Below are 16,092 nucleotides of genomic sequence, written 5' to 3'. Positions count from 1 at the left end.
ACTTAAACCAAAACAGCTTTAATGCTGAACTCAAACATAACATAACTGGAAAAAGGTCAAAAATAAACTAACACCGGCGGATTGACAAAACACAGCAAAATAAACGGTAGATCGCGACACGGACACAGAGAAACACAGGGCTTAAATACACAGAAGGAGCAATCAGGGAATGAGCAGGAGGGAAACACAGCTGGGGCAAATCAGAACTGACGAGACAAAAGGAAGCGTAAACTGAACACACTGAGATAAGACAGAGACCTTCAAAGTAAAACAGGAAACACATAACACAGACTCACATGCAGGCACTACAGAGGGAACCAGGATATAGGAACTAAGGATACACAGAGACGCGAACTAGACAAGGGGATACAGGTGATAGGAGAGACAGAGCAACTAAAGAAGACAGAGACATAAACCATAAGACAGAACTCAAAGAAACCAAAGACTAAAAAGTATAAATAATATAATAAACTCAAATACCCTGGGTCAACGACCCAGGCATCCTAACAGTATGACAATAATAATAATAAACTTTATTTATAAAGCCCACTGAAAAACCAAGGTGCTTGACAAAATAAGATAGGGAAAAGGAGTATCAATTATAAAACCATGACAATCATAATACATACAGTACATAGCAAGATTAAATAAAAAAGACTTTAACCGGGATTTAAACAATGACATAGAGTCAGACACCTGGATAGCAACAGGACGATTGTTCCATAAGACTGGGGCAGTTACAGCAAACACACGGTCGCCCCGAGACTTCAGCCGAGAACGAGGCTGCTCCAGAAGAAGTTGGGTAGCAGATCTAAGTGCTCTGACAGGAGTGTGTAACCTAAGAAGCTTATTGAGGTAGCTTGGCGCCAGATTATTGATAATTTTGTACGTGAAGAGTAGTATTTTAAATTGAATGCAGTACTTAACTGGCAGCCAGTGCAAGCCAGCAAGAACAGGAGTGATGTAGGAAAATTTCCTGCTACCCGTCAAAAGACGTGCCGCCACATTCTGGACAGTCTGCAATCTAAGGAGAAGGGAGGAGGAAAGGCCAATGTAAAGAGAGTTGCAGTAGTCCAACCTGGAAGTCACGAATGTGTGAATAAGGGCTTAAATGAGGCGCAGCTGATGAAAACTAGACCTCACTACGGCAGATACTTGCTTGTCAAATCTTTAACCTCACGCATGCATTCACGAAAATAATGAAAAGACATAGCAAGATTGTCAGTAATCTCAAAGTAAATCTGTATGTCATCAGCATACCAATGAAAGGCAATATTATACTTCTCAAAAATATATGTATAAGGATCAAATGGCCCGTAGCAATGGGAATACACCCCTAACACCCCATATTCCTGGAGCACCTCCCACATGTCACTTGGAGGGACACAGTTGAATGCCTTCTCCAAGTCCACAAAACACATGTATTGGCTGGGCAAACTCCCATGCACCCTCAAGTATCCTTGAGATGATAAAGAGCTGGTCCAGTGCTCCCCAAAGAGAACAAAAACTGCATTGTTCCTCCTGATTCCGAAGTCCGACTAACGGACAGACTCTCCTTTCCAGCACCCTGGCACTTTCCTAGGTAGGCTGAGGAGTCTGATCCCCCTATAGTTGAAACACACCCTCCAGTCCCCTTTCTTAATGATGGGAACCATCATCCCGGTCTGCCAATCCAGAGACACTGCCCCTGATCTCCATGTAACATTGTAGAGATGCGTCAACCAGGACAGCCCTACAACATCCAGAGCCTTCAGGAACTCACAGCGGACCTCATCCACCCCAGAGACTCTGCCACAAAGGAGTTGTTTTACTGTCTCAGTGACCTAGCCCCCAGAGATTGGCGGGTTTTACAACGTACTATTGAAAATGTCAAATGTGTCAGGGTCCTGGGTCTCCTGACCCAGCGTTTTAGTTCTTTGTGATTTTTGTATTATTGTACTTGGTGTGAGTTATTCTATGGTTTCTAGTTTCGATCCCTTGCCCTTCTCGTTTCTCTGTGTCCCCTGTGTTCTGTAAGTCTGTGTCTGCATGTTTGAGTTCCCCTCCATGTCTATCGGTTCTTAGAGTCCTCTGCCTTATGGTTTATGTCTCTGTGTTTCTTAGTTGCTGTCTCCACGGTGTTAAGTTCATGTCTCTGTGTGATCCTTCCTGTTTTACTTTGAAGGTCCGTGACTTATGTGAATGTGTCCTGCTTTGCTTGTCTCGTCAGTTCTAATTTCCCCCAGCTGTGCCCTCCTTCTGTGTCTCATTCTCCTCGTTACTTCCCAGTGTATTTAGACTCTGTGTTTCTCTGAGTCAGTGTTGCGTCGTACCCTCAACAAGCTGTGTGTGTTTTGCCTCCGTGTTACCAGTGGTTTGTTTCCAGCTCTAGCTCCAGTTCAGTATTTCTGCTTCAGTGTTTTAGTCCACCAGCGTTTTTGTTTGTCCTTTGGTGAGTTTAGTTTAGTAAGAGGTTTTCCCAGCAATAAAGCTGCGCTTTAAGTTGAACTTCTGTGTCTGAGTCCTGCATTTTGGATCCACCACTCCTGCTTGCCCGCCTGCCACACAGCCAACCATGACAGAACGACATGCTGGACAGTAATCCACGCTGAGGACACCCCCAAGAGACTCATTCAGGTGGTCTTTTTTGACAACTTTTTGTCGTCCACCCTCTGCACAGCTGGTTTTTTGGACATTAACAGATTAAAACAACTAATAACAGCTCTGAGAGCCAGGATTTGCTTCGAACTGTTTGGCATGGGCGGTCCAGGCAAGGAAGGGTCAGCTACCCTCCTGGAAGCCCTCGCTGCCTGGTATTCTCAGCATCAGCATCCTTTCCCATCAAGATTTATCACTAAATCATTCGATCCTCCCTTAAGAGAGAAACTGCATCCTCACTGCCTTCACCCCAGTACACCAGTGTCACCTGTGTCTCCAGTAGCTCAGCTCCCAGTGTCACCTGCCCCGCAGCCTCCCTCAGCTCCAGTGCCGCCTGTAGCGCAGGCCCCAGTAGCTCCAGTGCCGCCTGTAGCGCAGGCCCCAGTAGCTCCAGTGCCGCCTGTAGCGCAGGCCCCAGTAGCTCCAGTGCCCCCGCTACCCGTAGCTCTGGCTCCAGTAATAGCGGTCTCACACATTCACGTTTTGCAGGGAGAAAATTTAAGGTCCAGTCGGGGAGTTTCTCGCGCTTTAGCTGCTTCAGGCACCGTTCTGCACTCCAGGGCTTCCCCAGAGGCTAGGTCTCAGTCCCCAGCTGATTCTGGACCCCTGAAGATTAAGCAGCCCTCAGAGAACAACTCCGTGTCAGTGCTGTCTGAGCAGGGCCACTGCTCAGCACAGCACCCATTGTCTTCGCGTCTGCCAGAGGACTCCATGCCTGCTGGCTTTGTGATGGCTTCTGCTGGAGGGTCCGAGGGGCCCGTCCAGCCTTCATCTCGTGTCTCCGCTGGAGGGTCCGAGGGACCGCTCCGGCCTTCGTCTCGTGTCTCCGCTGGAGGGTCCGAGGGACCGCTCCGGCCTTCGTCTTCTGTTTCTGCTGGAGGGTCCGAGGGACCGCTCCGGCCTTCGTCTTCTGTTTCCGCTGGAGGGTCCGAGGGACCGCTCCGGCCTTTGCTTCCTGCCTCGTCAGCTGGGGGGCCCGAGGAGCCCGTCCAGCCGCCAGCAGCAGCTTCCTCATCATCCTCGCCTGCTGCAGCTTCCTCATCATCCTCGCCTGCTGCAGCTTCCTCATCATCCTCGCCTGGCCCAGCCTCGTTTGGGTCTGGAGCTAAACGGCCGTTTTCTAGACCGCTGGCTAGGCCACTGGCCGGGCACCATTGTCGTCGTGGGCGGCCCCCGGACCGCCTTCGCCTGAGCGGCCGCCGTTGCCGTCCGCTCGGCCGGCCCCCGGACCCTCGTCGCCTGAGCGGCCGCCTGAACTGTGTCCACGTCGCCGCCGTTGCCGTCCGCACGGTCGTGTTTTGTTTTGTTTTGGGGCTTTCTTGTGCTTCTGTGTTTTTGTTTCGTGCCCTCCTTCCTGGGCCCCCGCCGCCCGCCCTGGTCGGGTTGTTTTCTGTTTTGGGCGGTTTTTGGGTTTGTGTTTTTTTTTGTTTTTTTTCGTTTTCTTGTGTTGGGCTGTCGGGAGCCAGCCCTTGGGGGGAGGGTACTGTCAGGGTCCTGGGTCTCCTGACCCAGCGTTTTAGTTCTTTGTGATTTTTGTATTATTGTACTTGGTGTGAGTTATTCTATGGTTTCTAGTTTCGATCCCTTGCCCTTCTCGTTTCTCTGTGTCCCCTGTGTTCTGTAAGTCTGTGTCTGCATGTTTGAGTTCCCCTCCGTGTCTATCGGTTCTTAGAGTCCTCTGCCTTATGGTTTATGTCTCTGTGTTTCTTAGTTGCTGTCTCCACGGTGTTAAGTTCATGTCTCTGTGTGATCCTTCCTGTTTTACTTTGAAGGTCCGTGACTTATGTGAATGTGTCCTGCTTTGCTTGTCTCGTCAGTTCTAATTTCCCCCAGCTGTGCCCTCCTTCTGTGTCTCATTCTCCTCGTTACTTCCCAGTGTATTTAGACTCTGTGTTTCTCTGAGTCAGTGTTGCGTCGTACCCTCAACAAGCTGTGTGTGTTTTGCCTCCGTGTTACCAGTGGTTTGTTTCCAGCTCTAGCTCCAGTTCAGTATTTCTGCTTCAGTGTTTTAGTCCACCAGCGTTTTTGTTTGTCCTTTGGTGAGTTTAGTTTAGTAAGAGGTTTTCCCAGCAATAAAGCTGCGCTTTAAGTTGAACTTCTGTGTCTGAGTCCTGCATTTTGGATCCACCACTCCTGCTTGCCCGCCTGCCACACAGCCAACCATGACAAAATGTCACAGTAAAGTTGTCCTGTGTTAAAGCCAGCATCACTTCTCCCACAGCAGCAGATGGTGAACCACATGATTTTATAGCAGCCATTTCTGGAATCTGTTCATCCAGACCTGAACAACAGGACACACCGCTGGCTAACTTTAATCTGAAGGTCTTTGTGGATGATTTGGTATCACGCATCCCAGACACTAGTGAAAATAAAGTAGGATATGTAGTGATCACAGAACATAAGCAAACAAATGGGGTGATACATGATTTTGAAACATTATGGAAACAATAGATTTTAACTGATCATGGAAATCCATCACGCATCACAAAATTGTGACTCCATTGCTGGATGCCTTATTAGGACCATCTGTCACAAGGAGGGATGGTACAACAAATACAGCTTAAGCAAGAAAAAGGATTCCAGATTTACGCTAAAACATTTGGCAATTTTTCTATGATTTGTGTAACTAACAATCCATGTACAGGTATTACAACACTACAGGTAGAACATCTATGTCTAGATAAGCCTTTTAATCGTGTAAAAAAAGACTCCAGTGATTTCACACCATATGAAGGTAAAAATATTGCTAGGTGATTGTTGACATGTTCTTAAAATGTTCTCTAGTAAAATAAATTACTGATCACAGCCTGTACATGAAGAAATCTACTGGAGCACTCAGTAGAAATGATTATGTTATGATTCCTTTCCCCATACTGGTCCATTACAACCAAATTTAATGTTCATCCACCTGTTGAATCCACTTTAACCTCTTCTATACCCATTTCTTCTTTAGAGGCAAAGTCACCCGCTACAATGGAGGCAACAGAAAATAGAGGTACTTTTTTTAACTTTTGTTTTCCTTTTCTTTTCTTTCTCTGCTCATGTTCTACTTGCCTGATTCAAGCAGGGAATATTATAATGTAATTTATAATATACATTGATATAGCATATGGTTCAGTTAGCTTTATATAAAAATATATACTTTCTTACATTTCAGAGCTGGTACTTTTACTTGAGTAAGGAAGTTGAATTAGCACTTTTACTGGAGTATTTTCTAACAGTAGCATGTGTACTTCCACTTAAGTACTGAATGTCTGTACTTTTACCACTTCTCTCTGTGACCACCTTCATAGTCCACCAGAAGCTCTCAGTCTGCTGTGGAAAAATGGGTGATCACCTGAGGCCTTCATTACTGTGTGAACTTTACCCACACACCACTCTTCACTGCTCCCACCTGCTGGACAGTCGCACAGTATAAACCTGCTGATTCATGTAAAGGGAGAGGCAGTAAAACCAGAAAAACAGCTTCAGGAAGAGGCGGAGCAACACCTGAAAGACGAGAAGTTCAAGGTCATTTTCCAGAAGTGAAAGTGTGTGAGAGCAGTAGCAGACCTGCAGTCAAGACCTGTTAGTCTCTAAAAGAAAACTCACTGGAGTCCATCAGGTTTCTCTCAGCAACAGTGTTGAGTGCATTTTCTGTTTCTACACAAATCTTCAGTTTACTCTGCTCACTTCATGCTGACTCATCACAGTCGCGTTGGTTCCATAGAAATCTGCTCATGTAGCCACAGATCCACTGTAGAAACATTGAGCTGCTGTGTGAAACAGTCTCACTGTGGTCACTTGGTGAGTATCACTTCCTGTTCCTGTCACAGTACTGGGTCTTGGGACCCAGGGCTTGTGTTTTCTGCTTTTTGAATATTCTTTGATTTTGTTTCATTCGTGTCATAGTCTTTGTATTTCTTGTTTCTTAGTTATTTTCTGTAGGTTCTAGGATTTAGGTTTGTTTCTATGCCTTCCCTGTCATATTCCATGTTTCAAGTCTAGTCACCCTTGTCTCTATGTTCATGTATCTCCTGTGTCCAGACTATGTTCCCTTGTCTCCCTAGTCAGTCATGTCTCCTGGTCTCAATGTTAAGTCCGTGTCTTAGTCTGTCTCATGTTTCCTGTTTTACTTTGATAGTCCCTTGTCTAGTGTTTAGTGCGTTCAGTTTTGCTTCCTCCCTGTCCCGTGTATGTAGACCAAAGTTTTTATGACGTATTTATGACTATATTTTGTTTTTGTTTTCTCTCTTGTGAAGCACTTTGTGACATCTGTCTGTGAAAAGTGCTATATAAATAAACTTTTACTTACTTTACTTATGTGATTGCTTTCAGCTGTGTTCCTCTCCTGTGTCTCATTCCCTCGTTATCCCTCTGTGTATTTGAGCCCTGTGTTTTCCTCTGCCATTTGTCACTTTGTCCCAGTAGCTGTGTGTTTTCCTGTGTGCTTCTTGGCTGCCTAGTGTATTCCTAGTTGGTTAATTAAAAACGTATAGATAACTTCTAATTTCATAGTTTAATCTTCACAAGCTTCATACGAAGCATGTTGATTCATCTACTAGTTATATTCACAGTATTCACTCACTGCGGCTTTAGGGATTCGCTAACTTAGCTTAGCTCATAGCAGCAGCTAGCAGCATGACCTCTTCCTTTAGAAATAATGATACTTGTAATACATGTAGCCTATTTGCAGCTCTGGAGGCCAGGATCACTAAAATGGAGACTCGTCTTTGGACCCTTGAAAAACCTGGAGCTAGCTGGGGCCCTGTAGCCAGTGCAGCAGAAGGTAGCATAGACTGCTAGTTGTCCCACGGCAGACTGTCCAGAGCAACCTGAGAAACAGGATAGCTGGGTGACAGTGAGGAGGAAGCATAGTCTTAAATTGAAGCCCCTGGTACACCACCAACCTGTTTATGTGTCTAACCATCTTTCCCCAGTCTGTGACACTGCCGACAATCAAACTCTGGTTATTGGTGATTCTGTTCAGAGACATATGGAGCTAGTGACAACAGTAACCATAGTCAATTGCCTGCTATTGACAGAGTCTTACACAAATCTCTGCAGCTTCTCTCCTCCCATTGCCTCCCAAAACCCCATCCCCTTAGTGACTGTGTCAGCTCCCAAACAGACAAAAAACTAACTAAAAAACAGCAAAAAATGACATAAACATAAAAAATGACAACGAAAGAACAATACAGTATCCTCAACAGCATCAAAGAGTAAAACAGTGAAATGTGGATTACTAAATATTAGGTCTCTCTATTCCAAGTCTCTGTTAGTATATAAATTAATAATTGATCAACAAATCACTTTGCTCTGCCTTACAGAAACCTGGTTGCAGCAGGATGATTATGTTACGTACATGACAGACCAACGCGACCACGACATGGACACAGCAGACTCTGAAAGAGCGAGAGATGTCTTTCGCCTCCTACGGCTGTGGCAGCGCATTTCCCACACCTCGGATAAACGGACTTTATCTATTGGAATTAATGCCATTGAGGCAATTTTTCTGGATAACCCTCACCTGCGCCAGCTACCCATAGCTTCAGAGTTTGCCCATAATCTGGCCCAAGCAAAAGAGGCACTCCAAGGCACGGAGCTGGCCCAACCACCCTCAACCACGTCCCAGCAAAAGGATGTCTCCACACTGTCACAGCAGATGAATTCTTCCATGTCACTGCAGCAGGGGGCATTTGTTCCCTTGCCGCAGAATCTCTTCCCCTCCACATCCCGATCTGACCCGCATTCGCCTGCCTCCTTCCCGGCTGCAATGTGGTCAGAGGATAAAGAGCAGGTCACCAGTACCCCATCATCACCGACCTCCTCTGTTATCTCTGCTCCTTCTTCCAGGAGAAAGCGGCGTCCACGCCACCGGCGCACATCACCACGGCTGGAACCCAGTACTTCCTTTGAGCAACCAGTCGTGGTGAGTAAAAAAGACCATTTTTGTGCTCCATCCGAGCTGGGAAAGAAAAAGTCTATTCATTCTGAGGCCATCTATTCCAGTTCCGTGGACTTTAAAGACTGTTTGCCTTGTGCTCCTTCCAAGCACGGATTAACAATAACTGCTCTGCCTTGTTCTGTTACGGACATTGAGACAAAACTTAAGGACTCTAAGCTCTCAGTTTGTGAATCCAGACTGACCCCCAACAAAATTAAACTGTGTGTTTCCCAGGCCTCTGAAGCTACGTTTTGTGTTCCTCAGCTGACTCATTCTAAGACTTTGAATGATGTTGTTTCTGTTTGTGCAACTCGATCTGTTCATTTGGAGACGGATACACTTTCTGAAAGGACTCTTATTATGGACAATACGCAAACTGTCTTCTCCGTTCCTGAGTCTGGTAAGGATAATTGTTTTGTTGCCGAGTTTACCTTGGATTATGGGAGTTCTGTTTCAGCCCTGGATTGTGTTATGTCCCACCCAGCTAGTAATTCCAGGGCAGACTCTGAGTTTTGTGCGATAACTTCAAATACTCTAGCATCTGTGTGTGCCAAGACTGTTTTTGACAATGCTAAACATTTCCGCTCGGAGACTAAAACTCTTCCCGAGGCCTACCCAGCGGCTGGGCCTGTGACCTCAGCTGCCTCTGGACCACCTGAGGTTTTGCAACCAATGCAGCCTGTTCACCCATCATCTGTCTCCACTGGGAGCTCAGGAGAGTCATCCCAGCCACCTGTCTCTGCTGGGAACTCAGCTGAGCCATCTCAGCCATATGCAGCAGCCTCTGCTGGGTGCTTAGCTGAGCCATTTCAGTCTCCTGTCTTAGTTGGAACCTCAGACGAGCTTATCGAGCCAGCTACGGACTCCATTTTGCTGTCTGTGCCTGAAAAGTGTCCTAAGCACACTCTGTGCACTGCACAGCCCCAGCCGCTGCATCCTGAGCTGGCTGTGTGCCCTGAGCAGCTCCAGCTAGCTTTGTCACTACCAGAGGTCTCCGCATCATCTGGTTCTGCTCCACCAGAGGTTTCCACACCGGATGGCTCTGCTCCAGTTTCCGCTGGAGGCTCAGGAGAGCCCATCCAGCAGTTCCTTGTGTCAACTGGGGGCTCAGGAGTGTCCATCCAGCCTTGACCTGTCTCCACTGGGGGCTCTTTAGAGTCCGCCCAGCCTTTGCCTGTCTCCGCTGGGGGTTCAGGAGAGTCCGTCCAGGCTTTGTCTTTCCCTGTTGGGGGCTCAGAAGAGTCTGTCCAGGTGACTGCTGCTTCCACACAGCCACCAGCTCAACCACCAGCTCGGCCACCTGCATCCTTCATGCTGGCCCAAACACATCTCCACCATAGGTCATCACGCTGTCTGGTCCAGCTCCATCTCCACCAGAGGTCGTTGGGCCATCTGATCCAGCAATGTCTCCGCCAGAGGTCGCCGCACCGTCTGGTCCTGCCTCATTTGGTCCTGCCTCATTTGGTCCTGCTCAGCCTGAGCAATCTGGATCTGCTTGACCTGGTCCTGTTCAGCCCAAGCCAGAGGTTAGCGAGCCATCTCGACCTGCACGTCCTGCTCAGTCCACATCCTACACATCCACGTCCTGCACGGCCAGTACATCCACATCCTGCATCATCTGCACATTCTGCATGTGCCAAAGCAACCCAGCACCAATCATCTACCAAGGCATGCCATCACCAGCTACCTTCCAGGCCACCAGGGCAGCCTCCTAAACTCATTCATTGCCACTGCTTCCCACGCTGACGGCCTCCAGAACTGTCTCGTTGTCACAATGTGTCCCACGTGGTCTGCTTCCAGAAATGTTTCAGTGCTCCTGACTTCCACACAGTCGGCCCCCTGCACTGCCGCTTTTCATGCGGACAGCCTCCAAAACTGATTCAGTGCTGCCGCTCTCCATGCAGACAGCCTCCAGAACAATTTTGGCGTTGCCACCTTCCACACAGTCGAACCCCTGTACTTCTGGTTCTTTCTTTTGGACTCTGTTTTCTTTTGTTCTGGAGTAAAACTGGTCTTCTTAGAAGAGAGAGAATCCATCCCACTTTGTATGGAACAGCTCTCATTTCCAGAAATCTGGCCAAATTTAATAAACCCCCCAAAACGTGACTATCCAGAGTTGGAACCAGGAAGCAAAGTTGCAGTCTAACACATTTCTCTGCAGCTTCCTCCTCCTGTTATACCCCCAAAACCCCATCCCCTTAGTGAAGGTGTCAGCTCCTAAACAGACAAAAAACTAACTAAAAAAACAGCAAAAAATGACATAAACATAAAAAATTACAAAGAAAGAACAATACAGTATCATCATCTCAACCAAAGAGTAAAACAGTGAAATGTGGATTACTAAATATTAGGTCTCTCTCTTCCAAGTCTCTGTTAATAGATGAATCAATAATTGATCAACAAATCGATTTACTCTGCCTTACAGAAACCTGGTTGCAGCAGGATGATTATGTTACGTACATGACAGAATGACGCAACCTTGACATGGACACAGCAGAGTTTAAATTAATTAACACACCAGAGTCATACTACCTATTAGAATCCTTGAAGCACAGGCCAAGGGGGTGGTGAGGCAGCAATTTTCCACACCACCTTTTTACTCAACTAAAGACCAAGACAGAGTTTTTATTCATTTGAAAGCCTGATGCTTAGCCTTGTCCAAGCTAGCTGGACAACTCAAAAACCAGCCATATTTGTGATAATTCTATTGTCCACCTGGGCCTTACACAGACTTTCTGTCTGATTTCTCAGACCTTTTATCTGATTTAGTGCTCAGATCAGATAAAACAATTATTGTGGGTGATTTTAACATCCATGTAGATGCTAAAAATGACAGCCTCAACATGGCATTTAATCTGTTATTAGCAGTGTTGGGTAAGTTATTTTAAAATAGTAACTTAGTTACATTACTAGTTACTGCTATCAAAAGTAACTCAGTTACTTCAAGTTACTCGTTACTTTCAAAGTAACTAGTTACTAGGGAAAGTAACTTTGCTTTTACTCAGAATTCTCTTGGTAATGTGTTGCTTCCATAACTTTGCCAGTCTTCTAGCTTGCTTACTTGCCACAAGTGCACTGTGCCACCTACCAATAGAAAGGAAAAGATAATGTGCATATTTCCACAAGAGAAATCCCACACCTGGACTGTCGTTGACCACCGCCATGATTCTAGCCTACGTCACAGCGTCATGTGCGGTTTTTACATCCAACACGAAAACTGCAGTCGTGGTGCTTTCGATTGTACTCAGAGCTCAGAAATTCTGCCTTCTGAATAGGAAGATGTAGGTAACACCAGACTGCAGATGAGCTGCATACAGACTGGGACAGAAAATTGGCCCGGGCGTTTTGACTGACCGGCCCGCCATTATAGGAAAAATCATAAAGCCTTTGAATGAAAACAAACGCTGTTGTGACAGTGATGTACACTGTCTTGATGGTATATATGCATCAATCTATCAATCGTTTGTTGTAAGATTCTGATAATTACTTTTTAAAAGCTAGACATTTTAAATGAGAATAAGAAATAAAAGTACTTCTTTGTGCCCCCCTTTCCCTGTTAATGCCCATGGCCCCTTGGCAACACTGTGCTAGACCCGCCCCTGCACAGTTACCAGCTGTCAGCTACATAAAAAAAAGGATCCTGGTGTTATTTGTCTCTCAGAAACAGTTCATAACTTCCCTTCAACTCATTCATGTCACCTAAAAGGTAAACCTGTTTCTCCATCACAGCTCTGATGATTCAGTAAGGACATCTCCTGGTTTCATCTTCATGTTTCCCTCTCACCACATATCCAAACTGATATCATGACCAGCAGCTTTTACAGCTGTGGCTCCAGCAAACATCAGCTGATACTAGAAATTAATATTAAATAAATTCTAACAACAGCTGATCAAACTTAAACATGCTGCTGTTGTTTAGCGCTACATCCACAGGTTTTTTATTTCTGGCTCGAAGTGGGCGATAAACAAACAAGAGAGAAAAGCCGATCAGCTGATCATTGATCCGTTTCATGATTGAAGTAGAAACTGGAGATGGAGGGGAGAAAATGAGAGAAGAAGAGGCAGCTGTGCAGCAAAAAGACACAGAAAAAAACCAGCTTTGTGTCTTTTTAATGCTAGCTGAAGTCCGGGACAAACTGTGTTCCTTTTCACCTCAATACAAAACAAAAATATTACGAAACGCGTAATATTTTCTCTGAATACGGAACGATTGTTAGGATGCCTGGGTCGTTGACCCAGGGTGTTTGAGTTTATGTTATTATTTATACTTTATAGTTTTTGGTTTCTTTGAGTTCCGTCTTATGGCTTATGTCTCCCCTATCACCTGCATCCCCTTGTCTAGTTCGCGTCTATGTGTATCCTAAGTTCCTATATCCCCGTGTTCAGTCAGTGTTTGTGTCTGCCCTGTTCCCACGTCTCTGTTCCCTTTGTAGTGCCTGCATATGAGTCTGTGTCTTTGTTCAGTCTGTGTTATGTGTTTCCTGTTTTACTTTGAAAGTCCATGTCTGATGTTAATGTGTCTGGTTTTGCTTCCTCTTGTCTCGTTAGGCCTGATTTGCCCCAGCTGTGTTTCCCTCCTGTTACCCATTCCCTGATTGCTCCCTCTGTGTATTTAAGCCCAGTGTTTCTCTGTGTCTGTGTCGCGATCTACTGTTTTCCTAGCTGTGTGTTCTGTCATTTCTCCAGGTTAAGTTTGTTTTGAGTTTTTTTAGTTTTGTTATATTTTGAGTATTAAATTAAAGCCTTTTTTGAGTTCACGTCTGTCTCCGGAGTCTGCACCTTGGGTCCTATTCCTGCCTGCACACAGCCATACCTAACAACGATTCCGTTTTTTACGGGATGGTTGGCAACTCCAATAACTAACCTTATGAACAAAATAAAGTTTAACATCAGTAACAAATAACGAGCCTATCTAAATCCCAGTAATGATTAACGCGTTCCTGATTTTGGCATAATAACTAGTTACCGTGCTCGTTACCACAATAATAACGTAGTTACTGTAACGTGTTACTTAATAACGCGTTAGTGCCAACACTGGTTATTAGACTCAATTGGCTCCTCTCAAAATGTAAAAGAACCCACCCACCACTTTAATCACACTCGAGATCTCATCTTAACATATGGTATAGAAACTGAACATTTAACAGTGTTTCCTGAAAACCCTCTCCTGTCTAATCATTTCCTAATAACATTTAAATTTACAATAATGGATTCCACAGCAGTGGGGAGTAGATTTCATCACAGTAGATGTCTTTCTGAAAGTGCTGTAACTAAATTTAGGAATATATTAAACCCACTGTTTTCATCTTCAATGCCTTGTACCAACACAGAGCAGAGCAGCTACCTGAACACTACTCCAACAGATGTAGATAGATAGATAGATATCTCCTGAATGTTTCATTGTTTCTTTTTCTCTTTATTTGATTTTATTGCTTTACATTGTAAATGTTATCAATTACATGAGTACTCAATTTGTATTTTATGTCAATATTGATCATTCTAAATAATTACTGTTTGTGCATCACTTCCTACTCTTACACTGTTTCTGTAGCTCTTTCAAAATAAAAGCAAAGCAGAGTTTCTTGATGTAAAAGGTTTATTTTTGGACAATTCTGAAATGAGACATTCTGAATAACCTGATTTTAAAAATGTCATATTTTTAGGCTCAGATTTGTTTTTCTGGGACCATTGTTCAAGAACCATCAGAAAGTTGAAAATCTGCCAATAACACCAATTTTTGTAAAGAGTACAACACTGACACTTGTTTCTTTCTTTTTAAAACTGAAATTTAAAGTGAATTTTAAATAAAAATCCTTCTCCGTCAGAGTGCGTCATCAGCGTCCATCCCGCCATCATATGAGGGGACTGTGGTGAGAGCTGTGGCTCAGCTGGAGGAGACACTCAGGAAACTCAGGAAGAAGAAGCTGTCTGAGGCTACAGAGCTGAAGAAGGTCCAGTAGTATGCAGTGGATGTGACTCTGGATCCTGATACAGCATATCCTCATATCATCCTGTTTGATGATGGAAAACAAGTGTATCATAGTGATGTGAAGAAGAAACTTCCAGACAACTCAGAGAGATTTACGCGTTATTTTAATGTTTTAGGAAATCAAAGTTTCTTTTCAGACAGATTTAACTTTGAGGTTCAGGTTACAGGAAAAACAGTCATTTGCTCCTGCCATGTTTCTATTTTTAGAAAAACTTCTCTCGTGGCATCTGTTTACGCTACTGGTTTTATTTTGAAAGTCCGGATAGGAAGTTTTGACCCTATGTCAGAGTCCTGGCAGTTTTCTGCCCTCTGGCGGTCAGACCTGAAACTACAGTATTGTCTAAGCCACTGCAGAAGACGTTTATCATCGTTATCAAACCTGCCATTTTTTTTTACCTTCAAATCTTTATTTACAACAGCAACATAACAATTTACAATAACAACATGACTGTGACCAAATAAAAACCAGAAATAACAGAGAGAGGGGGAAAAAAATTAGAAAACCAGCCCAAATCAAAACTTTATTTATTTATTTTTGCCTGAAGAGAAAACACAAAATTCAGAATTTAAGGGAAAAAGATCCAACATTTGAAAAATAAAATATGTTTAAATGTGACTTTTATTCTAAGAAAAAAGTGTGTGTGGCACCTGACAGCTGCAGTCTTTGTTAGTCTGCATGTTAAACACAGACTGGCTCTGAGTGCATGATGATGATTACAGAATAACATGAAAGTCAGGTTCATTCAAAGCTCATCCTTTGAGGAGCTGCACATCTGTCTGCAAATGTGGAGATCACATTGTGATCACACAGGCTCATAAAACCTGTTGTTTATACACATATCTATTTATTTAAATAGAAATATCATAAAAATGATAGTCACCCATCCATTTACCCTGTTCAGGAGTGCTCGGGTGCTGAAGCCTATCCCAGCTCTCACTGGGCAAGAGGTGGGTGCATCCTGGACAGGTCACCAGTATATGGCAGGAATAACACAGACAGTCATTCACGCCTACTGCAGATTCCAGATCAATAGTTCACCTAACGAGCACGTCTTTGGACTGTGCACGGGGAGAACATACAAACAGAAAGAACCCAGGCAGCCGATGGATTCAAACCCACAACCTTCTTCCTGTGAGGTGATGGTGCTAACACTCAAAAATTACAAATTTAAATAAATGAAAAAATATGAATCTATTCCTTTCTGATTACTTTTGAGCTTACCTGTGTAGATCCACTAACATCCACCAGAGGGGGCTGCAGTACCCACAGCACACCTTCCAGTTTTATACTAAAACATGTTATCGTATTAGATGGCATTGTGCTTCACTGGACTACATCACTGTTGTGTTTAAGATTATGACTCAACGACAGAAATATTTTAATAATCCAGCGTTTAGGACATTCATTCAAACAGCAACAAAAATACAACAAGGGCTTAGATATAATATGACCAAAAAATATGCTAATGAGGTCTAAACTCATCTGAAATTAAACAATCCCAAATACAATCAAGCAAAAATATAATTATAAATGTAAATA

At 44.3% G+C, this 16,092-nt stretch overlaps 1 protein-coding gene across 4 annotated transcripts; it reads left to right on the top strand.

The window, feature by feature from the left end:
* The first annotated feature begins 1,813 nt into the window (after positions 1 to 1,813).
* Positions 1,814 to 15,782, top strand: LOC309710806 (uncharacterized protein). 4 transcript variants are annotated; one of them, XM_082540582.1, is made up of 5 exons: positions 1,814 to 2,616; positions 5,591 to 5,632; positions 5,931 to 6,423; positions 7,947 to 8,548; positions 14,389 to 15,782. In XM_082540582.1, exons 4-5 carry the CDS (start codon positions 7,982 to 7,984, stop codon positions 14,521 to 14,523), a joined length of 702 nt encoding a protein of 233 aa, XP_082396708.1. In that variant the 5' UTR covers positions 1,814 to 2,616; positions 5,591 to 5,632; positions 5,931 to 6,423; positions 7,947 to 7,981; the 3' UTR covers positions 14,524 to 15,782. The 4 variants fall into 4 exon arrangements, with proteins under 4 accessions (XP_082396708.1, XP_082396705.1, XP_082396706.1 ...); XM_082540579.1 differs by lacking the exon at positions 14,389 to 15,782 and having other exon boundaries at positions 7,947 to 12,628; XM_082540580.1 differs by lacking the exons at positions 1,814 to 2,616; positions 14,389 to 15,782 and adding an exon at positions 4,008 to 4,621 and having other exon boundaries at positions 7,947 to 12,628.
* Positions 15,783 to 16,092: the final 310 nt, after the last annotated feature.

This window comes from Aulonocara stuartgranti (genome assembly GCF_965226115.1).
Source record: "Aulonocara stuartgranti genome assembly, chromosome: 7".
Lineage (NCBI taxonomy): Eukaryota > Metazoa > Chordata > Actinopteri > Cichliformes > Cichlidae > Aulonocara > Aulonocara stuartgranti.
Note: the sequence above shows the minus strand (reverse complement) of the source record. Positions and strands in the feature narration are given on the sequence as shown.

What these genes read in the sequence shown, in the direction of transcription:
- LOC309710806 (XM_082540579.1), top strand. Translation starts at nt 7,982, where the DNA reads ATGACAGACCAACGCGACCACGACATGGACACAGCAGACTCTGAAAGA.